The 25,696-nt window shown below is 58.2% G+C and overlaps 1 protein-coding gene across 4 annotated transcripts; it reads left to right on the top strand.

Annotated features, from left to right (window-relative positions):
* Window positions 1-296: 296 nt before the first annotated feature.
* On the top strand, window positions 297-25,682 carry SH3GL1 (SH3 domain containing GRB2 like 1, endophilin A2). 4 transcript variants are annotated; one of them, XR_010028418.1, is made up of 10 exons: window positions 297-460; window positions 16,181-16,249; window positions 16,352-16,424; window positions 16,896-17,039; window positions 18,466-18,599; window positions 19,498-19,656; window positions 20,050-20,153; window positions 20,761-20,885; window positions 21,321-21,783; window positions 21,878-23,188. XR_010028418.1 is itself a non-coding variant. In XM_063161135.1 (10 exons), the coding sequence occupies exons 1-10, from the start codon at window positions 416-418 to the stop codon at window positions 23,389-23,391; spliced, it is 1,107 nt and encodes a 368-aa protein (XP_063017205.1). In that variant the 5' UTR covers window positions 297-415; the 3' UTR covers window positions 23,392-25,682. The 4 variants fall into 4 exon arrangements, 3 of the variants coding, with proteins under 3 accessions (XP_063017205.1, XP_063017207.1, XP_063017208.1); XM_063161135.1 differs by lacking the exon at window positions 21,878-23,188 and adding an exon at window positions 23,195-25,682 and having other exon boundaries at window positions 21,321-21,377; XM_063161137.1 differs by lacking the exon at window positions 21,878-23,188 and adding an exon at window positions 23,195-25,682 and having other exon boundaries at window positions 21,324-21,377.
* Window positions 25,683-25,696: the final 14 nt, after the last annotated feature.

Consider the following 25,696-nt stretch of genomic DNA (forward strand, 5'->3'; position numbering starts at 1 on the left):
TGCCCCCTTTTCCCCCTAGCCCTATGGCGGCGCTCCCAGCCCGGTTGTTCCCGTGTCGCACACGCGGTCCGCTCCCCACAGAATCATTCAGGAGAAAGACACGGCTGCATCACAGCCATCTCCCGATATGACCGCCAGTCCCGCGTGTCGCGACAGAACGACTCTCTCGCCGCTCAGTCGGTTCCGCCCGGCCGGCAGGGGGCGCGCTGCGCTGGCGGCGCTCGGGCCGGGCCGCTCGGTGGTGGCGGCCGGGGGGGCGGGGCCGGGCGGCGGCGGAAGCGGCGGCGGGGACGGGCCGGGCTGGGACGGGCGGAGCGTCCAGAGGCTCCCGAGGCTCCCGCCGCCCCCGCTGCAGGTCCCGCCGCCCGCACACCGGCTCCCCGCCGCCACCGGGCCAGGCACCGGCACCGGCACCATGTCGGTGGCGGGGCTGAAGAAGCAGTTCTACAAAGCCACCCAGGTGAGACACCGGCACCTCGCGCCCGTTCCCGCCGCCGTTGGGCTCCGGGGAGGCCGCTGTTCCCTTGGCGGTTCGGAGAAGCCGCTGCTGCCCCGGCGGTGCCCGCTCCCCGCCGTTATCCCGTGCCGGGATCCCGGAGCTGGGCCCGCCGGGCATCCCCGGTATCTCCCGGTGAGGCTCCCGGGGCTCGCTGCGGGCCGTGAGCGGAGCTCAGCAGCCGGGAAGGGCCCGGTTTGGGGGAGCTGTTCTCCGGTGGGACCGGGGCACGGAAGCTCCGGGGGGAGCGGCGGGTGCGGGGCCGGTGACACCGCGGGGATCCCGGGGGTGCTTCCCTTTCCCTAAACCGGGACAGATCCGGCCCTAAACCGGGACGGATCCTGCCCTAAACCGGGACGGATCCAGCCCTAAACCGGCCGGGAGAGGCGGAGGGAGCCCCGGGAGCAGCGGCCCCGGTAACCCCGGGCAGCTCCCGGTTCGTGCGGGGCTGGGGAGCTCCGGAGGTTCGGGAATCGCGGCCAGGACGGAGGAGCTCGTTCGGCCTTGGAGCTCTTCCCTCGGGTTCCCCGCCCTGGAGGTGCCCAAGGCCGGGCTGGAGCAGCCTGGCGCGGTGCAGGGGATGTTCCACGGACAGGAATATTCCATATTCCGCAATTCCCTGCGGGAATGAGCCCCGCACAGGGCTCACGAACTCCTTTCCCTCTCCCGAAACGAGGGGAGACCATCCCCAATCCCCCCGAGCAGAATTCCCCTTCCCAGCGCTTCCTGTTCGCAGCCGTGAGCTTTTGTTAGAGCATTTTGGGAACGGTTCAGGAATCCCAAATCCCCCTCTGCTGCTGCTGCTTTCCTGCCCCTGGTTTGAATTCCAGATGAATTTGGCACGGGTGGTGTTTTCCATCCCTGAATTTAAACCCTTGCAGCTCATCCCACCCCTGTGTGCGGCGTGTGTCGCCTTCCTCCTCGGCTCTGTTTCCCCGAAATCCATTTCATTTACCCAGCAAAGCAAGAGAACAAATTCCTGAAGTCATCCTCCACCCCCTTTCCCACCAGACCCATCCCGGGGTGCTGTTTTGGGTGTTTTTCCACAACTTCCATGGGGAAAAGTCGTGCTGGGGGCTCGCTGTGGGAGGATTTTGCTGTGCTGGGTGCCAGGAGGTGGAAACCCCTTGGTGACTCAGGACTAGCGTGTTCCTAAGCCCAAAAATATCATTTTGAACCCCAGATGAAGCAGTTTTTTTTTTGAGGAATTGCAAATTGCCACCCCTTGCAGTGGTGTCCATGACTTGGGGATGCTCTGACTGGAAACTGCAACTCACTGGTTCCAGTTTGGCCATTTTATTTGTCTCCCCCTTCCTTCCCTTTCCCCCCTTTCTCCCCTCTGGTCCCACTCAGCCCTTGGCTGAAGGAGAGCAGGATTAGTTATTTTTTTGGCTCCCTCCAAGCCATCAGAAGCTGCCAAAGCCCAACATGTGGAAGATCTTTCCTAAAACGTTACGTTTGTTCCACGTCTGTCCTCAATTGAGGGCAAGCAGAGCCAGGAGCGGGGTCTGCACGGACCCCAGAGGGTTTGGGGTCCCTGTCCAGGATCCAGGGGGAGCAGGGCTTGGCTCCTGGGGCTCCTCCATGTAATTCCTGCAAGCCCACGTCTCCCCTGGGTGAGGCAGCCGGGCGCCCACACGCAGGAGAGAGCCTGGAGTATCCTGGATTAAAAAAGAAAATAAATAAAATAAAATAAATCTGAGTCGTGCTGGCAAATGCTGCAGATGGGAAGCAGCTCTGAGTGTGTCCAGAACAGGTTCTGCCTGTTCGCAGCAAACTGTTCTCTAAAAAAAAATAAAAAAAATAAAAAAATAAAGATGTTTCTGGAGGAAACATCCTGAGGAAGGGGGAGAAAGAAACAGCAGCAACAGCTTGGAGCTGGGAACAGGGTGGGAAGTGCCTGGTCCAAGGTTCCATCCAGCCTGGGATTCACAGGGACCTTCTGGTGTGCAGACAGCTTCCTTTGCACCTTTTGGGTTTCGTACAAACTGCTGGGAATCCTCAAATCCTGCAAATCCTCCCAGGCAGTGGGCAGGACAGCGTTCCTGGGGAATCCTGAGGGGTGGGAGCAGCAGCAGGGCTGGGGGGATCCTGGGGTTCCTGCCTCACCTGGAGCAGGAGCAGGGGCAGGAGATGCAGGGATGGGTCTGTGCTGCTCACCTGGAGCTCTCCAGGGATGCAGGGATGGTCTGTGCTGCTCACCTGGACATGGAGGAGCTCCCTGGGGATGCAGGAATGGTCTGTGCTGCTCACCTGGAGCTCTCTGGGGATGCAGGGATGGGTCTGTGCTGCTCACCTGGACCTGGAGGAGCTCCCTGGGGATGCAGGGATGGTCTGTGCTGCTCACCTGGAGCTCTCTGGGGACAGGGGATGGGTCTGTGCTGCTCACCTGGAGCTCTCTGGGGATGCAGGGATGGGTCTGTGCTGCTCACCTGGAGCTCTCTAGGGATGCAGGGATGGTCTGTGCTGCTCACCTGGAGCTCTCTGGGGATACAGGGGATGCAGGGATGGGTCTGTGCAGCTCACCTGGAGCAGGAGCAGCTCTCTGGGGATGGGGAAATGCAGAAATGGGTCTGTGCAGCTCACCTGGACATGGAGAAGCTCTCTGGGGACAGGAGAATGCAAGGATGGGTCTGTGCTGCTCACCTGGAGCTCTCTGGGGATGCAGGGATGGTCTGTGCTGCTCACCTGGAGCAGAGCAGCTCTCTAGGGACAGGCAACCCAGGGCTGGTCTGTGCTGCCCACCTGGAGCTCTTTGGGGTCAGGGAATGCAGAAATGGGTCTGTGCTGCTCACCTGGACATGGAGAAGCTCTCTGGGGACAGGAGAATGCAGGGATGGGTCTGTGCTGCTCACCTGGAGCTCTCTGGGGTCAGGGAATGCAGAAATGGGTCTGTGCTGCTCACCTGGAACAGGAGAGGCTCTCTGGGATGCAGGGATGGTCTGTGCTGCTCACCTGGAGCTCTCTGGGAACGGGCAATGCAGGGATGGTCTGTGCTGCCCTTCCCAGGGCCCAGCTGTGGTGGGAGCTCTGGGATTCCCAGCACAGCTGCTGAGGGTGCTGCCCTGGAGCCCAGCAGGGTTTGGGGTGGAGGAGAGCTCAGAGCTCAGCTCCTTTCAGTGCCCAAGGCCGGGTGGGGCAGTGGCAGGGCTGGGACAGGATGGGATTAAGGTGCCCTCCATTCCAAACTGGATGAACGTGCTCCCAAGGCCTGTGTGAGCTGAGCCTAAACCCTGCCAGGCCTGCCCGGCCTCAGGAGCTCGGGCTGGCCCAAGCCACAGCCCAGACTCCTCCTCCTCCTCCTCCTCCTCACCCAGAGCCATTTTCCAGAAGGGGAAAAGGCAAGTGCTAATTAAATCTCAGCAGCCACACACACACACGTTTCCCTGTGTTTGATGACAGCTCCCAGGGTTTCCAGGGGTATTTTTGGCCACAAAGAGCCCCTTGCTGCCTGGGCCAGCAGGGAGAGCTTTCCTTGCCCTGGGAGCTCCCTCCAGGTGCTGCTGTGGGCTGGGGATGTGCTCCTGTGTGACACTGAGGGACAGCTGCAGCTGCCACGGAGGGCATTTCCCCTTTTTCTTGGCCTTTGTGGTCATTCATTGCTCTTGGTGCTGCTGAACTGGGGTTTCCTTCACTTCTCCCTGGGTTTCCTGTCTTCCTTCCTCAGCCCAGGTTCCCTCTGTGCTGATTTTGTGCTCTGCTTTCGCGCGTGGGGTTTTTCTTCCCTTTCCCAGGTGAACCTTTCAAAAACTCCTCTTTTTTTTGGTTCATTTTGGGTTTTTTTTTTTTTTTTTTGCTACTAACTCAGCCATGCTCCCATTGGCCTCTGCAGGCTTTCTCTTGGAGGTGCCTTTGGGGTAGTTTGGGCAGGAAGGGACCTTAAAGCTCATCCCATTCCATGGGCAGGGAAAGCTTGCACTGCCCCAGAGTGCTCCAAGCCTTGGATACTTGCAGGGCCGGGAGTGCTTGGAGGTGCCCAAGGTCCTGGAGAATCCATCAGGAGGGTCTGGGTTGCTCCAGCCTCCAAGAAAAGCCTCAATTCCCCCCTACTCCCAGGGCGGATTGCAGGGATGGGGCAGCCCCAGCATCTCTGGGGAGCTGTGCCAGGGCCTGAGCAGCCTGTGAGCAAGGAGGGGAGCAGGGAGTTCCCGTGGGAGGGATTTGGCAGCATCAGCCTCTAAGCTCCTTATCTGTACATGGGAATTTGGACTGGGAAGTTGAGGGATTTTTTTTTTTTTGCTGATTCCTGCCAGCCTGGAGCCTCCTGCCAACCTCTGTCCCACGGCACTGATGTTGCTGTGTTAACATTAACCTGGGCTGCATTCCCCTGCCTCTCCTGGGTTTATCTTTCCACATTAACCTGCTCCTGAGGCTGGGGCAAAGCTGGATTTGCTGGGGTGGCATCCTGCAGCTCTGCCAGGGAACGAGGGACAGGAGGGAGGAGCGGCCTCGGTGAGGCTGAAATTTGATATTAATGCAAATTTTTCCATGGAAAAGCTTGTCAGGCAGTGGAACAGGCTGCCCAGGGCAATGAGAGTCCCCGTCCCTGAAGTGTGGATGTGGCCCTTGGGGACTCAGTGGGGAGCCTGGTGCTGGGCTGGACTCAGGGCTCCTAAAGCTCCTTTCCAGCATTGCCCATCCATGACTCCACGTGTGGCAGGTGGAGAGCAGAGGCTGAGTGTCCCCAAACCTCCTGGAGACAGGGATGAGGTGCCAGGGCATCCCCTCAGGGCACTCACAGAGGTGCTTGTGCCACATCCAAGGGAACACCAGGATGATTTCCTGTGGATTCCCTCTCCTTTTCCTGGCTGATTTCCATCAAATTCTGTCCCTGCTCTGGCTGGTCAATCATTGCTGGAGTGAGCAGCCCCAGAACCAAGCAACTTTCATTTTTCCAGGATTGTTTCTCTGCAGAGTTTGCTATAAATTGGCTTTTTCCCCCCACCTTTTAAGGTTGTTTTTGCAGACAATAACAGGAGCTCTGATTCCTGGAAGGCAGAGACAGAAAGCAGAGCTGGGGAAGTGCAGCTCTCCATATCCTGCCCCAGAACCAAGCAGCTTTCATTTTTCCAGGATTGTTTCTCTGCAGAGTTTCTTATATAAATTGGCTTTTCCCCCACCTTTTAGGGTTGTTTTTGCAGACAATAACAGGAGCTCTGGTTCCTGGAAGGCAGAGGCAGAAAGCAGAGCTGGGGAAGTGCAGCTCTCCATATCCTGCCCTGTTTGCTCCCCTTCCTGTGGCTGATGTCAGCCAGGGAAAGTGTTATCCTGTGCCTGCAGCTGGGGGAATCTGGGCTCGGGGCAGGAGCTGTGACTCAGGGATGCTGAATCCACGTCGTGAAATGCTGGATTTATCCAGCTGCCTGCACAGGGGATGCTTCCTGCCTGAGCAAAAGGAAATCCTTCCTCCCCCTTTTCCCTGCCACTGCTTTGCTTTTTCCTCCTGGGAAAGAGCAAGATGGGGATGAGCTCAGGCAGCCTGGCCTGCCTTGTAAAAGCTGATTCATTTCTTCAGCACTTTATTTTTTTTTTTTTTCCCCTCCTTGTTCCTCCTCTCCCCCATCTCTGTGGGAAAACCTCAGGCAGCTCCTCCCAGTGCCAAAAGTGGTGCCTGCAGGGCTGTGAGGGGCTGATCCCGCTGGATCCCTCCCAGGCAGGATGGAGAGCCCCTGAAAAAGCCCAGAAATGAAAGAAATCCCTAATCCAGATGGTTTTGGCTGTGTAATTCCAGCTGAACTCGTTCACATCCCAGCCCTGGGTGTTTCATAACTCTGAGGTTGCTGTCCCTGCTCCCCCCCGTCCCCGACTGCACGGATTCACCCAGCCTGGGCTGTGATGCACAGAGTAGGAGCAGGCAGCAGGCTGAGCCTGCCTTTTCCCGTGGATCTGCTCCCTCTGGGCTGTGCCATGGCTGTGTCTCAGCTTCCCTCCCTGCATCAGATGGGAAAGATCCAGCTCGTGGCCCTGGGAGAGCCCCAGAGCATCCCAGAGCTTCCCTTTTCCTGAGCTGCTCCGTGACAGGACCTAGTGCAGGATCCAGCCCATCCTGGCCTCTCCCTGGGCTCACAAAAATGATAATTAATATCTTTTTACAGATTTCTTGTTCCCCTCAGCCCCATCCCTGCAGTCAGTGATCCCAGGGCTTTCAGGAAAGGTTCCTCTGGCAGGAAGGTCCTGGCCCAGTCTCAGAGCTGGGGCTTCCTCTCCTGCTTTTGGGGCTGGGAGTGCCTGGAGGTGCCCCAGGTCCTGGAGAATCCATCAGCAGAGTCTGGGTTGCTCCTGCCTCCAAGAAAAGCCTTAACCCCCCCTCCCAGCATTGCCACCAATAGCTAATTAATAGAAGCAGCCCTTTTAAAGCCATTGGGAATTTTAGGATCTCCTAATGCCTGGCTATTAATAAAGTTCATGGTACTGTCACTAATTAAATTGCTTTTCTGCTCCAAAGGAGAAAAAAAAGATGAGTTAAACATCTCCATAATGAAATTCTGTCTTTGAGACAGAAGGTTAAATTTGCATGATTAAAGCTTTTAAAGGGCTTTTCCTAATTGAGAAAATGCTTCATAATTCATACTAGAGCCTGAAAACCCGGCTGCACCCCCTGGCTGGGCCAGACTTTATTCCCCAGTGATAATTTATTAACCACTTTCCTGACCAAATCTGGTTTGGCATCCCAGGATTGGCTGCATTTAAACTTAATTTTCCCACTTTCATGATGAAAAAGGCAGAAGAAGGGTAAACAATTATCCACACCCGAAGCAAATCCCTCCAGGAGAAGGTGCTGGGTTGTTTTGGTTTTTATTCCTGATTTTCTTCCCTGGTTTAGGAACCATCTTTTGCTGCTGCTGTGAGTGTGAGGGAGCAGGGGCAGCACAAATGCAGAGTGCCAGATGTTGGAGGAGCTCCTGTCCCAGTAAAGCTCCTCCTGATTGCGCTGGGAGAGGTAGAAAGGGCAAAAGCTCTGTCCTTTTGTGCCTGCCTGGGATAAAACATCATCCAAATGTCATCTCCCAGCACTTCTGGGCCACCCCTGGCAGTGCCTGCAGGGCAGGAGGGCCACAGTGATGCCACAGTGATGCCACAGTGATGCCACAGCGATGCCAAGTGCTGGGGGGGATTTTATCCCAATTAAACCATCCCAAAATGAGTCTCAGTGTGCAGTCAGGGAAGAACCAGATCTCCAGCAGCACCTTGGATGGGCTGGAAGCTTCCAGAAGCCCTGGGACGTGGGGAAGGCCCTGGGGCAGCTCTGGAGGAGCTGATGCAGGAGTTTAATCCAACCCTGGCAGCCTTAGGGGTGCTGGGGTCGCCCCTTCCCACTCTCCCTTTCCTTAGGATGCTGTGCTGTGCTCTGATAGCCACAGAGCCTTTCCTAGAATTCAAAGGAGCGAGGAAAACGAGTGTTTACAGTGTCCTCAGCCACTTGTGTCCCCTTTGATGTGTGAGCCCTGCTCCCCGGGTGGGACGTGCTCTCCCACCCAGCCCACACCAGGAGCAGGACTTTGCCTTCCTCTGGGGGGATTTGGAGCTTTTCTGATGTCCCTGGTGGCTCTAGAGCCGCGTCACCATCTCTGTGTGTCCCCCCAGCCTGGATTGCTGCCATCGTCCTGCAAATCCAGAGGTTTTCTGGCTCCTTCCCAGCTCCTGACTTGCCTCCTGCTGTATCCTCACTTTGGGTGATCCCAGCACCTCAGGGAGGTGTTTCTCCTGCTTTTCACAGGGAGCAGAGATCCCTTGTGCTGCTTGGTGTGTTCTCTCCAGGGATTTACAGCTGTCCACACCCTCATTTTCCCCTTGTTTTTTTGGGAGATCCCTCAGAGCAGCGTGCGGGTGCCGACTGCAGCACAAGGCTGCTGCGTGCTCCTCCTGAAAAGGAGGAAAAGGTGGGGAAAAACCAAGGATTGCCGTTCCTGGGAGGCTCTTTTAGTGCTTTGCACTTTCCTATCCCATCTCAGGAGCAGCTCCAGAGCAGCTCCAAGGCTGCAGGGCGAGGAGCCTGTGCTGCCCCAGCTGCTGGGGCCGGGTGGAGCTGCCCAGGAGCGATGGCTCAGCAGCTTTGGGAGGGCCAGGCTGTGATTCCCTGCGCCAGGCTGTGCAGGAAGTCTGGGTGCAAGGCCACTATTCCATGTTTCCCCTCGATTTACTGAACTTCCTCTCAATTGCTGAAATCACTGGAAGCCTCTGAGGGGAGATCGCTGCTGGGAGAGAGGAGCTGCTGCTGCTGCTGCTGCTGGGTTTGTGTTTTCCCTGGAATTTGACCCAATTCCATGATTTTTTTTATTTTTTTTTCCCCAGCTGAGTAGAAATTGTGTCTGGTTTGGTTCAGAGCATGTGAGAAATAATAACAGGAGAAAACAGGCTGCTGGGAGGTGCCCCCATGCCTCCAGCACGGGCATTCCAACACTCCTGTGGAAACCTTGGCTTGTGCCCTTCTCTGTCTCCTGCTGGAAGAAGGAGCTGGGGGATCACCCCAATGAGCAGGGAGCTCCCAGGCAGGGTCTGGGCTCTGCCCTGCAGCCCAGGAGAGCAGGAATTGAATTGCCAGAGCCAGGAAGGAGCAGCTGCATTGCAGAGCATCCTCCCGGTGCCCTTGGCTGGCCCGGCCCCGGGGCTGCTGCTGCTGCTGCAATCCCGGGTTTGCCTTTAATTCCCGCTGTCCTCGTTCCTGCAGCCCATCTGCTGGATGGAGATGAGTCACCCGAGCCCGAGGAGGAGGAGGAGGAGGAGGAGGAGGGCTGGCAGGTGGCTCCTGGAAAGCTGCCTGTGCCCGTGCAGCTCTTCCCTGGCCGTTCCATGGGATAAGATTACAGCCCGAGGTCACTGGGAAGCCTTTCCTGCTCTGCAGAGGGAAGGGAAGGAGCTGCTCATTGTTCCAGCCTGACCTTCCTGCTGCAGATCAAGGAATTCCTGCGGTGCTGCAGGGAGGGAGGGAGGGATCCCAGGCTCAGCTGCTGGGGGGGTGGGAGGCTCGGGGTGTTCCGAGCCACGTTTTCCCTCAGCACGTGTCTGGAGGCAGCCGAGCACCCCCGGTGCCTTGGCACGAGTCCTTGCCAAGGCAGAGACTCCCTGGTCCCGTCATGGGGCTCATCCCCAGCTCTTGGGGGCGAGGCTCAGCCAGGACCGGCCTGTCGTGAAGGTGGGAATGGGAAATCACAGGGAAGGAGCTGCAGGAGAGGGCTGAGAGTTGGGGAATGGGGTGGAAACGTCCCTGGGAGCCGTTTGTGTGGAAAACCAGACAGTGGAGGGGCTGCTGGAGTGTCCAGGCGTCCCCAGGCAGGTCAGATCCGTGGGGGTGACGCTTGGAGGCAGCAGCAGGGTGTGCTCAGAGGGGCTGGAGCCTGAGAGCAGCCGTTCCTCCTCTTGCTCTGCTTTGCCAGGAGGGGATGTGAAAAATCCCAGAGTGGTTTGGGTTGGAAGGGACCTTGAAGGTCACAGAGCCCCCCCCTGCCGTGGCAGGGACACCCTGGACTGTGCCAGGCTGCTGCAAGCCCTGGCCTTGGGCAGTGCCAGGGATGGGGCAGCCTCTGGGAACTCGGGGTGTGCCTCCCTCTCCCAAGGCTGCAGGGAATTGTTCCTCCCCTCCTCTGCACAACAAACACTGGGATCTGTTTTCTTCTGCTCAAAGTAGGTCAGGAGTTGCTCAGATCAGGGTGAGCTGTGCTGTGGGTGTGCCCAGCTCACCCCAGCCCGGGCTGCCTGCTGCTCTGGGGCAGGCACGGGGCTGGGATCCAGGGATGGGATCCAGGGATGGGATCCTGGGATGGGATCCTGGGCTGGGATCCAGGGATGGGATCTGGGATGGGATCCAGGGATGGGATCCAGGGATGGGATCCAGGGATGGGATCCAGGGATGGGATCCTGGGATGGGATCCTGGGATGGGATCCTGGGCTGGGATCCTGGGCTGGGATCCAGGGATGGGATCTGGGATGGGATCCGGAATGGGATCCTGGGATGGGATCTGGGATGGGATCCGGGATGGGATCCTGGGATGGGATCTGGGATGGGATCCTGGGATGGGATCTGGGATGGGTTGGGATCCTGGAATAGACACAGCCCAGCAAGGCTGGGATCCTGGGATAGGCCGAGCCCAGTAAGGCTGGGATCCAGGGCTGGGATCCTGGGACAGGCTGAGCTTGACAGGGCTGGGATCCTGGGATGGGGTCCTGGGCTGGGATCCTGGGTTGGGGTCCTGGGATGGGATCCTTGGATAGGCTGAGCCCAGCAAGGTTTGGATCCTGGGATGGGCTGATCTCACCAGGGCTGGGACCCTGGGATGGGCTGGGATCCAGGGCTGGGATCCTGGGATAGTCTGAGCCCACCAGGGCTGGGATCCTGGGATAGGCACAGCTTTGGTCCAGGGATGGGCTGAGCCCAGCAGGGCTGGGATCCTGAGATGAGCTTGGATCCTTGGATAGGCTGATCCCACCAGGGCTGGGACCCCAGGATGGCCCAGGACCCTCCCAGGACCAGCTGGTTCTGCAGGGAGCTCCATGGAGCCGTGTGGGGCACTCCAGGAGAGCTTTTCCAGGCTGGTGAGTTTTTCCAGGAGGTTTTGGGACCTTTCCAGCCCTGCCACTGCCCAGCCCCACTGGCTGGGTGGCTGAAGGCCTTTGCTGTGCTCCCAAGCCCTCACACACACGCGGGGCTGGGCAGGGTCACCGTGGCTCTGCGGGATGATGGGGATGACCCAGAATGAAGCTGGATGCCAGGGAGTCACACCCTGCTCATTTAGCTTCCATGGAGCATCCCACAAATGAAACTGGGCACCAGCAATCCCATTTAACCCTGGCTCTCTTCACTCCTTCTCCTGTGCCAAACTTTGGGGGTTCAGAACATTCCCACCCCTTTTTCCCTGGGTTTGTGGGCTGGCTTTCTGCCCTGGGCTGGGATGAAGGCAGCCAGGGTAGAGCTGCTCCTCTGTTTGCTCATCTCTGGGTTTGTTTTTGTATTTCTTGAGGGGAACTCGCTGTTGGGAGGGTGGAGGGGAGGAAGAGGAAGGCTTTGATACCCCAGAGTCTGCAGGAATGAGGTTTTCAGTCGACTGTAGGGAACTGTTTTGATTGCAAGGATGGCAAATGTTTGATGTGTTATAAATAGGGCTGACTGCGATGGAAAAAAGAAAGTGAGTTTAAAAAAAAAACCCTGATTTTTGGGTTTCTCTTGGTGTGTTTTGCCTGTCTGAGGCTGAGGGAATTAGGGATAATTTTCCGTTTTAAAATATTTAAAGGCTGGAGAGCAAAATATCAAAATCTGTGAAATCCCGTGGGGAAGCTGGTGATTAGCAGAGTAACAGAGACTTGTGCTCCCTCATCCATGGGCTGGGCAGATGAGACCTGCAGGGTGGATGTGCTGGAATCTGCCCTTCTCCAGCTTTCCAGGAACTCTTTGGCTGCTGCCACCTTCCCAGGTTTAATCAGGGATTTTGCTGATGGTGCAGCCCAAAAATCACCTTTTATTTCCCACCTCCCCAGCTGGGACTGCCCTGCTCTGCTCCCAGAATCTCTCCTGATCCTCCCTGCTCCTGGATTTAGCCCAGCACACCCCAGCCCAGCTGCCAGGAGAGTCCCTGTACATCCCTCCTTGCCCTTTGCCATGCACACACACCATTCCTGCCTCTCCCCTGGCCACCCTGGCTCTTTCCAACAATGGTTCTTTCATTCCTGACATCTTCCCCCGCACAAGGGGAGGTCGGGATTGTTCCCATTCCCACGGCCCTGCCAAGGAATCTGCAGGAATCCCCTGTGAGCTGCAGAACAAAGCTGTGGAGAGGGGCTGTGGCCAATCCCTGTGGATGAGACCCGCCAAGGAATCTGCCGTGGAATCTGAAGGAATCTGAAGGAATCTGCCATGGAATCCCCCCCTGAGCTCCAAAACAAAGCTGTGCAGTGAGGCTGGAGCATCCTTGGCTGGACAGGGCCCATCTCCAATCCCTCTGGATGAGCCCTGCCAAGGAATCTGCCAAAGAATCTGAAGGAATCTGCCAAGGAATCTGAAGGAATCTGCCATGGAATCTGAAGGAATCTGCCAAAGAATCTGAAGGAATCTGCAGGAATCTGCCATGGAATCTGCAGGAATCTGCCATGGAATCTGCAGGAATCTGCCATGGAATCTGCCATGGAATCTGCCATGGAATCTGAAGGAATCTGCAGGAATCTGCCATGGAATCTGAAGGAATCTGCCATGGAATCTGCAGGAATCTGCCATGGAATCTGAAGGAATCTGCAGGAATCCCCCCCGAGCTCCAAAACAAAGCTGTGCAGTGTGGCTGGAGCATCCTTGGCTGGACAGGGGCCGTGTCCAGTCCCTGTGGATGAGCTCTCCTGAGGATGAGCCTGGCTGGGTGCTGAGCTCCCAGGAATGCTGAGGCAGTGCTCCCATCCCAGGCTGGAGCTGTCTGAGCACACTGGGGCTGTGACATTTTGCTGAAGTGAGGGGTGGCAGCTCCTGGCTCTCAGCTGGCTGCCCCAGCCCTCAGCTCAGTTGTGGAATTCCAGGTGAAATCCCTGCCAGGAGCAGCCAAGCAGGAGCAGATTGTGTCTGCCCAGTGCCAGCTGCAGCGCCCTGGGCCAATATTTGCTCTGGGAGGTGTTTGGCCAAAGGCTCCAGCTCTCACTGCTCCCAGGGTGAACCCCTTGGAGGTTTCCCATCCACAGACCAGGGAGGCCAGACTTGTTCTGCTCTTCCACTCCCAGGGAATGTTTGGTTTGGTTTGGTTTTGTTTTTTAACCATTCCCATGTCTGCCCTCATCCTTTCCCAGTCTGGCTTCAGGAGAGGTGAGATCCCAGCTGGGGGGAGCAGGGATGGAACCCAAACCTTCTCCTGGCTGCTCAGGAAATCAAAATGCAGAAAAATCGTCAGCACATCCTCCAAAAAGCCCCATAGCTGCTTGCTGGGGGAAGGGCTGCTGGAATCTGCAGCACCAGCATTCCTCCAGCTGCCTTCCTTAGGCCGGGCAATGGATGGATAAACCTTTCTTTTCCTTTTCCTTTTCCTTTTCCTTTTCCTTTTCCTTTTCCTTTTCCTTTTCCTTTTCCTTTTCCTTTTCCTTTTCCTTTTCCTTTTCCTTTTCCTTTTCCTTTTCCATTCCATTCGCCTCCCTGAGTGTGCTGAGGCTCCCCAGGTTAAACAAGAAGCTCATCCAGGCTCATGTCTGGGGGGTCTGTGTTGGTTTCTCTCCCTTCCTGGTGGGTTTGGGGGTGTGGGGATGGGGTCCCTCCTCCTTTCCTCCCACGCTGACTCCTCCCAGTTTAATTAGAGCCAGCAGGGAGAGAACCTCAATCTCATTATTCCCTCCCAGCAGGGCAGCAGCAGCATTTCTTGGACGTCAAAAGGAGGATTAAATTAGTCTGGAAATGAGGGGGTTTTGCTTCCTTCGCTTCTCTGGGCTCTCCAGAGGGTGTGGAGCCTCCAGAATCACTGTGGTGATGGGTTCTGCCAGCCTGGCACGCAGGCCCCTCAGAGCAGAGTCCTGCCAGGGGTTATTTACAGCTTCCCAGGCCACAAATCCAGGCTGAAAAGCGGGATTGGAACTGCTTGGGGTGGCTGCACCCTTCCCAGGTGTGTTGGGGAGCAGTGCAGGCTGCCAGGGCTGTGACCTCAGTGCAAGGGATCCCGTTCTGGCTGTGGTGGATTCCTGGCAGGGGACAGGGGTGGCAGCTGGGGCGGAGCTGTGCCCTGCTGAGCCTGTCCTGGCAGGCCTGGCAGCTGCTCCTGGCACCTTTTCCAGGCTCGAGGGAGAAGCGTGCCTGCCCAGCTCGGGGCTGGGGCGTGGAGCAGGCAGCCAAGGAAGGCAGGAAATCACACTCAGAGGGGTTCTGGGGCACCTGGGGGTGATGGGATCCCCTGGAGCTGATTCTGAGGGCTGGGCATGGCAGGGAGCAGGGAATGGGGAGCAGGGATTGAGAGCAGGGAATGGGGAGCAGGGATTGAGAGCAGGGATTGGGGAGCAGGGAATGGGGAGCAGGGAATGAGAGCAGGGATTGAGAGCAGGGAATGGGGAGCAGGGAATGAGAGCAGAGAATGGGAGCAGGGATTGGGGATTGAGAGCAGGGAATGGGAGCAGAGATTGCCCAGCCTGGTCGCTCTGGCTGTGTCCTCTGTCCCTTACCAGAGGGTTCAAGTAAAGAGTGAAACCCAGAGCTGGGTTAACAAAGACAGTTTTCCTTTCTCTTTTTCCCCTTCCCCTTCCCTTCCCTTCCCTTCCCTTCCCTTCCCTTCCCTTCCCTTCCCTTCCCTTCCCTTCCCTTCCCTTCCCTTCCCTTCCCTTCCCTTCCCTTCCCTTCCCTTCCCTTCCCTTCCCTTCCCTTCCCTTCCCTTCCCTTCCCTGTGGCTGCTTTGGTGTCTCCAGGTGCTTCTGAACCTGGACAATTCCCTAAATCATCCCTCCCCCTCTTCCTCAGAAAACATCCAGCCCCATTTTGTATCCTCACGGGAGCAGGAGTGTTCCAGAGGAAGAAAGCCTCGATAAAAATCAAATATTTGATGTTGGAGTAAACAAACCCGATTGTTCCTTCAGATCTGGAGTTTTCAGCACAAACAGGAGGAATCCTGGCAATGCCCCGGGGCAGGCCTGGAGCCCTGGCAGCCAGTGCCAGGTTTCCCAGACCACTTTGGATGTCTGGATGGGGAATTTGCTGTTGTTTGGAGCAAAATAATCACAGATTGCTCCCTGACAGGAGGGTGGAGCCAGGTGGGGTCGGGCTCTGCTCCCAGGGAGCAGCAGGACAAGAGGAAACGGCCTCACATTGCACCAGGGAAGGTTTAGGTTGGAAATCAGGGGAAATCTGTTCATGGAAAGGGTGGCCAGGCATTGGCACAGCTGCACAGAGCAGTGCTGGAGTCCCCATGCCTGGAGGTGCCCAGAAATCACACAGATGTGGCACCTGGGGACGTGGGTTGCAGGTGAACGTGGTCAGGCTCAGTGATGGACCTCAGCCATTCCACGGCTCCAGTTTTGGCCAATTCCCCAATTTGTCCTGCCTCCCCAGGCAGTGCAGGGGCTGGCAAGGGAACATTTCCCTGCCTGGGCTGCAGAGGATGGACAGAAGGACACTTTGGGGGGGTTTTGGGGGGCATTGGTCACCCCTGGGCAGGGAATGCTGCGGGTCAGGGGCTGGGGCTGTTCTTGGGCTGAGGGATCCCCTCAAGAGGCTGCTGAGCCTTCCCATGCAATGAGCCCTGACTTCCCAGCCTGTCAAACGTCTCCTCTGACAATTCCAGCCCCTGTCCCTGATCCCCAGCTGCTCCAGCAGTTCAGAGTGGTGGCTGTGCTCTCCCCCCAGGCTCTCCTGTGCTGCCTGCTGGGAGCTGAGTGTGTTCATTCCCTGTTTACTTGGATTTTGCTGTGTGTGAAACCGAGTTCCTTGGCTCCAAACGGAGCTGAGAGACGTTTGTGCTGCTTGTTTTTTCCAGCAGGCGTTGGAGTTGGAGCCGTGGGCTGGGATTTAGGGAGCTCTGGAGCTCCTGGTGGGTGAGGAACATCCTGGCTGAGCCAAGCTTTGGGTGCTCGGGGATGTTTGGGGGTTTGGTGGGGTATTTTTGAGGGGCTTTGGGCAGTTCCTGCTGCCTCCTTTCTCTTGCAGGAGCTGTGTGGACCCTCCCTGTTCCCATTCTGTCCCAGGGAATTGCTCCTTGAGGTGGGAAGGGTCAATCAGTGCCTGATCCTCCTCCCTTTCCTTTCCCACAGCTGGTCAGCGAGAAGGTCGGAGGGGCCGAAGGGACCAAGTTAGATGATGACTTCAAGGAGATGGAAAAGGTGAGTGGGGAAGCAGAGGAATCCCCCAAATCACCCCGTGGCTCCTGTGGGATTGGCTGAATCCCTGAGCTGACCCTCACTGGGCTCTTGTCTCTCCTGCAGAAAGTGGACGTGACCAGCAAGGCTGTCACAGAAGTCCTGACCAGAACCATTGAGTACCTCCAGCCCAACCCAGGTGAGGGCCTGCACCTGCCCTGGCCCCTTCCCAGGGAAAGAGGGAGCTCAGGGAGATCCCTTTTGCTCCAGGTTTGGAGCAGGGTACCCCTCTTGCCCTGAATCCAGATGCAGCTTTTGCCTCAGACTCAGAGGGGCCCTAAGGGGACCCTTTTTTCTCAGAATGTCCAGGAAAAGTGGTGTTCCTGGGCTGGGAAGGGGTGGCTGGCTCTGTCAGCCCTGCATCCTTCCAGCCAGCTGCTCCAGAGAGCACTCCAGGGACCTGGGAGGGCTGGGGAAGCTCCTTTGGCTTTCCCTAACCAAGCAGTGGGGAATTATTTTTGCTTTGTGTCTCGGAAAAGAACCGAGGGATGTTCCTGGGGGATGGAGACAGTGGAGCCTCTTGGCTTTGGGTGTAGCAGGGGGGGGAACAAACCTGCTGAGGGCTGCAGGGAATGCAGAGGGGGCAGAGGCTGAGGTGTTTGTGTGGCAGCTTCCAGAGCCAAGCTCACCATGCTCAACACCATGTCCAAGATCCGCGGGCAGGTGAAGAACCCCGGCTACCCCCAGTCCGAGGGGCTGCTGGGGGAGTGCATGATCCGCTATGGGAAGGAGCTGGGAGAGGATTCCAACTTTGGTGAGTGCCCCCTGGGCCTAGGGGGGGAGTGGGGCAGGCTGCTGGTTCACTGCTGAGCTGGCACTCTGAATTCTGGGAGGGTTTGGGTGAACTTTGTGGCACTGAACTGTGCGTGGGGCTTAGAGGGGTTCAGAAACTTCCAGAGGGAGGAGATTGCAAGGGAAAGAGGGGAGGTTTAGATGGGATATTGGGAAGAATTCCTGCCTGTGAGGAGGGTGAGGCCCTGGCACAGGGTACCCAGAGCAGCTGCAGCTGCCCCTGGATCCCTGGAAGTGCCCAAGGCCAGGCTGGAGCAACCTGGGACAGTGGAAGGTGGGAGTGGATGGGCTTTAAGCTCCTTCCATTCCATCCCAAATCATTCTGTGATCCCAGGTATCCTGGATGCCAATCCACTTTCTTATTAAACACTGAGATAAATTTGTATAAAATAAAAACTTCCCTCTGAGCTGAGCAGCGAAGCAGGAACGGGACAGAGCAAGACTGGGAGTTTCACACAGCTCTGAAGGATCCCTTCCAGCCCAAACCTTGCTGTGGTTCCATAGGGAGGCTGAAGCCAAGAAATCTTCTGGCTGTTCCTTGGAGCCACGTGTGGCTGGCAGGGAGGAGGGGGTGAAGCCTTTTGGTGACATCAGTTTTAATCCCCTGGAACCCGGGCCAGGCACGTGATGGCCCCCTGGCAGCACAGCTGGCCCTGCCAGGCCAGGGAGGAGCTGCCTTGCCTCAGGAAAATTAAAAACCTCTGGCTGCTCTTGGAACTGACAGAGGGTTTTGGAGATCCTCCCTGGCCAGCTCAGAGCTCTGCATCAGTCCTGGCTCACAGGGACTGAGGAGAGCGAGGCAAGGAAGCTTTCAGGAGAGCACAGCAAACTCTATTTCCTTGATGGCCTCCTTAAAGCAGCACTGAGGACTCCATCCCTCCCTTCCAGGTTATTCAGAGTTACTACAATTGAAAGAACACTTCTGGTCTATTGATTTTTCCAGCTGGACAGTGGAGAGATGTTTTCCCTTGACCCTCTCTCTCACTCCTGTATTTTCCCGTGTTCATGCTCTGCTGCAATTGTTGTTTTGCCAAAGCTGCACAGGAATCATTTCATCTCTAAGTGTTTCCTCTGCACTAAAAAGCCAGCACTGATTATGCTTTGCTGCAAGCCTGCCTGGCTTAAGTGCCAGAGTGGCCAGAGCCTGAGGAAAGGATGGCACTGAACAGGTTTCAGTGAGTGACACTGAGCTCTGGGGCTGCCCCAGGCCAGCTTGGAGCAACCTGGGATGGCTGAAGGTGGCACTGGATGGGCTCTAGGGTCCTTCCAAGCCAAAGCACGCCAGGATTGTGGGACACACGAGAAGGGAGAAGGCGGGGATGTGAGGCAGGTCCCTGGGCTGGGCTGTGTTTGATCCCCTGTCCCTGTCCCTGTCCCTGTCCCTGCAGGGGACGCGCTCCTGGACGCCGGCGAGTCCATGAAGCGCCTGGCGGAGGTGAAGGACTCGCTGGACATCGAGGTCAAACAGAACTTCATTGATCCCCTGCAGAACCTGTGTGACAAGGACCTGAAGGAGATCCAGGTAACCCCCCCTGTGCTCTGCTCTGCCCTCATCTCCCTGCTCTCTCTTTGGCTGCTGCTCTGCAGTGCTGGGAGCAGGGGCTGCCAGGAATTGCCTGCACTCTGTGTGTGTTTTATCCCTCCAGACTCTCTGGAATTTCCTCCCTGCCCCTCCTGAGCAGCCCAAAAGGCTGCATGCAGCTTGCAATGGTTCTCCATTTGCCATGTTTGATGGTGCCGTGGGAATACATCCCAGCACTCCTTCTGGGCTTGCTGAATTGGGCTCCCAGTGCTGGGAGCTTCCACATGGGATCAATTTGGGCTCCAAGCTCGGAGCAAGCTCCTCTCAGGAATCTACTCAGCATGCCAAGGAGCCCTCTGGGGTCTCCCTGGGAGAACAGGGAGCTCAGCAGCTCCCAGTGCTGCACACAGACAAGTGCAGGCCCTGTAACAGGATCCATCCCAACCTCCAATTCCTGAGGGAGTCTTCACTGTCACTGCTGTCCTGGCTGAAATAACCACCAAGTTACCTCAGTGCCTGTCTGTACCCACTTCCATGGGGCTGCTTTAAGCATCCCTGCCCTAAGATCCAGGAGTGCAGTGCCCAGACACCCCCCATTCCTGCTGTCCAGAGATCCCTGCAGCTCCTGGGGAGCTGAGAGGAGCAGCAGAGCTCTTCACCCTCCCAAAAAGCTTCTGTGGGGAGCAGACCTGGAATGGAAAGGCTCTGGAATTGTTCCTCAATGGAAAGGGTCTGGAATCATTCCCCCATCACACCCCAGGGCCTCTGTCCCACCTGGAGCAAAGGTGGGAGCCCCAGGAGATCAGGTTTCTGACACCAGTGAACTCAGCCTGTAACTGGAGCTGCCCTCCCAAGCCTGTGGCTTCTCCCTCTTCCCTGCTCTCTCCATCCTCCCCAGCACCACCTCAAGAAGCTGGAGGGGAGGCGCCTGGACTTCGACTACAAGAAGAAGCGGCAGGGCAAGATCCCCGACGAGGAGCTGCGCCAGGCCATGGAGAAGTTTGAGGAGTCCAAGGAAGTGGCAGAGACCAGCATGCACAACCTCCTGGAGACAGATGTGAGTGTGGGAGGGCACAGCTGGGGCCTTCTTGTGTCCCTGGGGTGGCATCTCCTGAGGGAGGCACTGATTGCACACCAGTTTCCACTTCTCCCGAGTGTGGTTCTGCTCCGGGAAAGCACAGAGCTGACAGCACAGAGCTTTGCTCAACCCCTGACCCAGCTCTGCCTGGCACCAAACAGGCTCCTCTTGGGGTGCTGGGGCATCATTTAGGGAGGTAACCCATCTGGGAAGGGTTTGGGAGGGATTTCCCAGCTGGCAAAGCCAGAGTGGCAGGAATGGGCTCTGTCCTGGCAATCCCAGAGCTCCTCCTGGGCTGCCCACAGCTGCCCCAGGGCTGTGCAGGGCTGTGCAGCTGTGGGCAGGTGCTGATGCCAGCCTGCTGTTGCCCAGATCGAGCAGGTGAGCCAGCTGTCAGCCCTGGTGGATGCCCAGCTGGATTACCACAGGCAGGCCGTGCAGATCCTGGACGAGCTGGCCGAGAAGCTCAAGCGCAGGTGAGTCCCCGTGGAATCCCCTGAGCCCCCCTGGAATCACAGAATCCCACAGGGGTGGGATGGGAAGGGACCTTGGGGCTCACAGAGCAGGGACACCTTCACCAGCCCAGGTTGCTCTGAGCCCTGTCCAAGCTGGCCTTGATAAAGCCAATTCCTTTGGCTGTTCCAGGTGGGATTTGGATTTAGTTGGGTGTTTGATCCAGCCCAGACCCTGGCTGAGGAGGGTTCGTCCCACCTCTCCTTCCTCAGCCTCTGGCAGTGCTGCTCTTCCCTCCTGGGAGCAGCTGCAGAGTGGATCCCGTGCCTGCCCTGAGTTGGGAGGAGCTGGGAGGACCCTGCCAAGTCTGAGCTTCCAAACTACAGCACGAGTGTCCTCTGCTGGCCCGAATTCCTGAGCATTCCCCAGCAAAACCCGGCATGCGTGGGCCCTGTCCAAGGGCAGATCCCAAACCCCGAGGAAATCCCACCTTCCAAAGGCTCCAGCACGGGGGCTTGTGCAAATCCCAGTCTCCAAAGCCCTTCCTGCCCTGTGCAGCCCCCAGGAGGATGAACACCATGTTGTTCCACTCCTCATTGCACTGAGCCTCTTTTCCTTCCCCTGTCCCAGGATGAGGGAGGCCTCCTCCCGTCCCAAGAGGGAATACAAACCCAAGCCCAGGGAGACCTACGACTTCAGGGAGCCTGACCAGTCCAACGGGGGCTTCTCCTGCACCCCCACCCCCAAAGCCTCAGGTAACCTTGTCCCAGGTGTTGCCTGGTGCCTCTGGAGCAGCCTCCCAGGGAAGGAGGGCGGCTGCTCTGCCTGCACGGGATGTTCCTGCTGTGCTGGAGGCTCCCGCACGAGCCTGTGGCTCTGGAAAACGTCAGGAATGCCTCCAGATGGGGCTCTTTTCTCCTGGGACCCAGGAGCCTTTGCTGTGTTGGCTTTGGGGATGTGCCAGAGGGGTCTCCAGCCTGGGCCTCTCGCTGTCAGTGCCAGACAGGAAAGCGAAGCCTCCATTCCTCCCTCCCTCCTTGTCTTCCCTCCCGCTGCCTCCCTCCCTCCCTCCCTGATCCTGGTGGGTTCCTAACAGCATGGGGGCCCTGCTGTTGCTGCTGACAGACCCCTGTGGGCCCTGCCTGTCCCTGTCTCCCGTGGTTTAAGCATGTCTCTCTTTTGTTTGGAAGCAGCTTCCACCTCTTTCCGGTCGGACAAGCCGTCCCGGGCCTCCGTCAGGAGTATCCGTGAGTTTCCTCCCTCTGCACTGCTCCCTGTGTGTCCCCCCCTGGCTGCTCCTCCCTGCTGCTGCTGCTCCTTGGAGCTGCTCATCCCTCTGTGCTGAGCCTGAGCTGAGCCCTGAATTAACCCAGCCATGCCCCAGGCGGATTTTTTGGGGGTTTTGCACCTCCAAAAATGGGACCTGGCTCGCCCGGAGGAGCTGCAGCAGCTCCCAGCACCCAGGCATGTCCTGATCCCCTGGGATCAACACCAGGCATGTCCTGCTCCCCTGGGATCAGCACCCAGACATGTCCTGGTCCCCTGGGATCAGCACCCAGGCATGTCCTGGTCCCCAGGGATCAACACCAGGCATGTCCTGATCCCCTGGAATCAGCTCCCAGACATGTCCTGGTCCCCTGGGATCAACACCAGGTATGTCCTGGTCCTCAGGGATCAGCACCCAGGCATGTCCTGATCCCCTGGGATCAACACCAGGCATGTCCTGGTCCCCTGGGATCAACACCAGGTATGTCCTGGTCCTCAGGGATCAACACCAGGCATGTCCTGCTCCCCTGGGATTAGCACCCACCCAGGCATGTCCTGATTCCCAGGGATCAGCACCAGGCATGTCCTGGTCCCCAGGGATCAGCACCAGGCATGTCCTGGTCCCCAGGGATCAACACCAGGCATGTCCAGGTCCCCAGGGATCAGCACCCAGACATGTCCTGATTCCCAGGGATCAGCACCAGGCATGTCCTGGTCCCCAGGGATCAGGTGCTTTCCCAGAGACATCAGACACCTCAAGGATTTCCCTGTTCTCACAAGCACCCAGCCTGGATCTCTCCCATCCTGCTCCCCATGTCCCTGTGGAAGGCTGGAGGGAGGAGGCAGAGCCTCAGCTCACGGAGTCTGTGGGGTGATGTGGGGTCTGTGGTTCCTCCTGCAGCACCCTGGGATGCTGGGGCTTGGAGCTGCTGTGCTGGGCAGGAGCCTGGAGCAGGGCCGTGGTGGTGGGGCCAGCCTGGTGCTTTGGGGAGTTCTCTCAAGGCCATCAATGTCTGGCTGCTGCTTGTGGTGATTTCTGAGTGCTCTTCCCATGCTGGGCCCTCCCTGCTGTGGGTCCTGGAATCATGGAATGGTTTGGGCTGGGAGGGACCTTCAAGACCATCTCATTCCATGGGCAGGGACACCTTGCAGTGTCCCAGGCTGCCCCAAGCCCTGTCCAGCCTGGCCTGGGACAGTGCCAGGGATGTGCCCTTGCTGCCATTCCCTTGCCCTGGCTGGGACAGCCCCAGCACAGTGGGGAGGGCTGGGGGGTCCTGCAGGTCTCTCTTAGCTCCGTCCCTTCCCACTGGGATTCTCCCAGCTCCAAAGCTGAGCCCCAAAATGCCAGCGCACAGAGCGAGCAGCAGGAAATCCCACAGAAAATCCCTTTGCAGCCTAAAGGTGATGCTTAACTCGTGGAGCTGAGCTGGGGGATGAGATTTTGGGCTTCTCCTGACTTTTGAGGGGCTGCTCGTGGATTTGGAGCCCTGTGGCCAGGGAGGCAGCTGCTGTGCTGTCCCCCTCAGGTGTGGGGTGATCCCATCAGAGTCCCACTTCATGTCCAATGTCACCACCGAGCTCCAGGGCAGGCTCTGAGCTCTCAGCTCGTCTGTGATCCCTGTGAGGTTGGGATTCAGGAGCAGCCCTTGGCTCTGGAGGCAGTGTGGGGCCTGCAGGAGCAGTGAGGGGCACTGGAGCCATCCCTGCCGGTCCCGGCTGGGTGCAGAGCCCGTGGCAGAGTGCCCGGTGTGCCAGGGCACCGTAGGCTCCTGCTGACGTGTCCCCACTGTCCCCGCAGCCCCCCTGGACCAGCCCTGCTGCAAAGCCCTCTACGACTTCGAGCCCGAGAACGACGGCGAGCTGGGCTTCAAGGAGGGCGACATCATCACCCTGACGAACCAGATCGACGAGAACTGGTACGAGGGGATGATCCACGGCCAGTCCGGCTTCTTCCCGCTCAACTACGTGGAAGTGCTGGTCCCGCTACCTCAGTGAGACGGCGCCGCTGCCCCCGAGCGTCCCGAGCTCCATTCCAGCCCCAGCCCCGCCTCCCGCCTCCCCTCGGGGCCAGGCGCTACCAGGGAACAAACCAGAAGGGTCCCACGGCCCCTTCCCCCTGTCAATTTGGTTATTTTCTTTTTTTTTGGTCCTTTTTTTTTTCTTTTTTTTTTTTTTTTTTTTTTTTTGTCCTTCTGGTGCTTGAACTTCGGTACTTTGTGCGCCCCCAGCCCCGGCCGTGCTGCTGGCACTGCCCTGTCCCTGTCCCTGTCCCTGTCCATTCCCATCTTCCCTGTGGGTCCAGCGCGTGGGTGAGGCAGGGAGCACAGCCAGGATGTGTCCTGGCACAGGGGGCACAGCCAGGATGTGTCCTGGGCACAAGTGGCACAGCCAGGATGTGTTCTGGGCACAGAGGTGACCTCAGTGGCACAGCCAGGATGTGTCCTGGGCACAGGGGGCACAGCCAGGATGTGTCCTGGGCACAGGGGGCATAGCCAGGATGTGTCCTGGGCACAGAGGTGACCTCAGTGGCACAGCCAGGATGTGTCCTGGGCACAGAGGTGACCCCAGTGGCACAGCCAGGATGTGTCCTGGCACAGGGGGCACAGCCAGGATGTGTCCTGGGCACAGAGGTGACCCCAGTGGCACAGCCAGGATGTGTCCTGGGCACAGAGGTGACCCCAGTGGCACAGCCAGGATGTGTCCTGGGCACAGGGGGCACAGCCAGGATGTGTTCTGGGCACAGGGGGCACAGCCAGGATGTGTCCTGGGCACAGAGGTGACCTCAGTGGCACAGCCAGGATGTGTTCTGGGCACAGGGGGCACAGCCAGGATGTGTCCTGGGCACAGAGGTGACCTCAGTGGCACAGCCAGGATGTGTCCTGGGCACAGGGGGCACAGCCAGGATGTGTCCTGGGCACAGAGGTGACCCCAGTGGCACAGCCAGGATGTGTCCTGGGCACAGAGGTGACCCCAGTGGCACAGCCAGGATGTGTCCTGGCACAGGGATGGCCCCAGGGCAGGGCAGCCCCAGTCCCACCCTCCTGCCCCAGCCAACACCGCCCCTGTCCCCACAAATCCCAGAGGGATCAGGGGAGGGGAGCTGGGGAACAGCAACACTAAAACAGCCAGAGAACACTAACACAGCCCTGCAGGGCAGGAGCTGAGCCCTGCCTGGGCTTTGGAGCCATCCCTGGGGCTCAGAGCCATCCCTGCCCACCCTGCAGGGACAGCAGGGATGTCCCCTGCCTGCCTGGCCCCCTCCCCACTGAGCTCAACCCCATGATGGGGGGCTGCTCCTTCTGCCCATGTTTTTTTCATGGACCTCAGGCTTTTCCTGCTCCACACTCTCCCAAGGCAGTCCCACCTGCAGGATCACCTGGAAGGGGAGGAACTGGGCCACAGCCCAGGGTATCTGTGTGATGGGACAGAGCTTGTGGCTCCTCTGCCCTTCCTGGGAATCCCTCCTGTGGCTGTGGCTGGAGCTCACCTGGCCCTCAGGTGCCTTCCCTGCACCCCCAGCCACCCTCCCTGCAACTGCTCTGCCCCTGCATTGCTGGGAGAAGGGATGGTTCATCTCAGTGGCACCTCTGCCAGCCCTTCTCCCTCTGCTGTGCTTTCCCTGGCCTGGGCGCGGGCACGGGGTGGGCACGGGGTGGGCATGGGGGGCTGCAGGGCAGCGTGTGCTGGGCCCTGTGGTTTCTCTTGCTGCAAAAGTGGGTGCTGCCCCTCGTGGGGCTGGGATGGGCCCTGCTGTGAGCCCCAGCTGTGCAGGGCTGTGCTGCAGCACCCCTGTCCTGCAGCTCTGTGAGCCCCAGCTGTGCAGGGCTGTGCTGCAGCACCCCTGTCCCTGCAGCACCCCTGTCCCTGTCCCTGTCCCTGTCCCTACTGCTCCTGCCCCGTTCTCTGTAAGGATTTGGTCCGTGCATGTCCACGTGTGTCTGACCCCCCCCCAGCAGTGACCCCGGCCCCGGGGGGGGCACAGGGCAGCCCCCCCTGCTCCCAGCAGGGCAGGGAGCCCATGGGACCGGAGCCCTGGGGGCCCTTCCCGCTGTCCCCTCCCCGCTGGGGGACGCTGGCTCCCGCTCAGGTGGATTGAAATTGAAATGCGTTCTGTCAGCTGGGGGACCTCGCTAGGTCTAGTTTTGGGTTTTGTTTTTGTTTTTGGTTTTGTTTTGTTTTTTTTTTTTTTTTAATGGTTTCTCCTGGTTTTTAGGGGGAAAAATGATGACCCACAATTCTTGACTTGTATCTCTGAATGAAAGTATTAAATGTTTTCTTCTTTCTAAGGGCTGCCTTGTGG

The sequence above is a fragment of the Melospiza melodia genome, chromosome 7 (assembly GCF_035770615.1).
Source record: "Melospiza melodia melodia isolate bMelMel2 chromosome 7, bMelMel2.pri, whole genome shotgun sequence".
In the NCBI taxonomy this organism is placed as follows: domain Eukaryota; kingdom Metazoa; phylum Chordata; class Aves; order Passeriformes; family Passerellidae; genus Melospiza; species Melospiza melodia.

Coding starts and splice junctions, on each gene's coding strand:
- SH3GL1 (XM_063161135.1), top strand. CDS start 416: ATGTCGGTGGCGGGGCTGAAGAAGCAGTTCTACAAAGCCACCCAG. Junction 17,040..18,465: donor GGGAGAGGATTCCAACTTTG/GTGAGTGCCCCC, acceptor CTGTCCCTGCAG/GGGACGCGCTCCTGGACGCC. Junction 20,154..20,760: donor GCCGAGAAGCTCAAGCGCAG/GTGAGTCCCCGT, acceptor CCCCTGTCCCAG/GATGAGGGAGGCCTCCTCCC.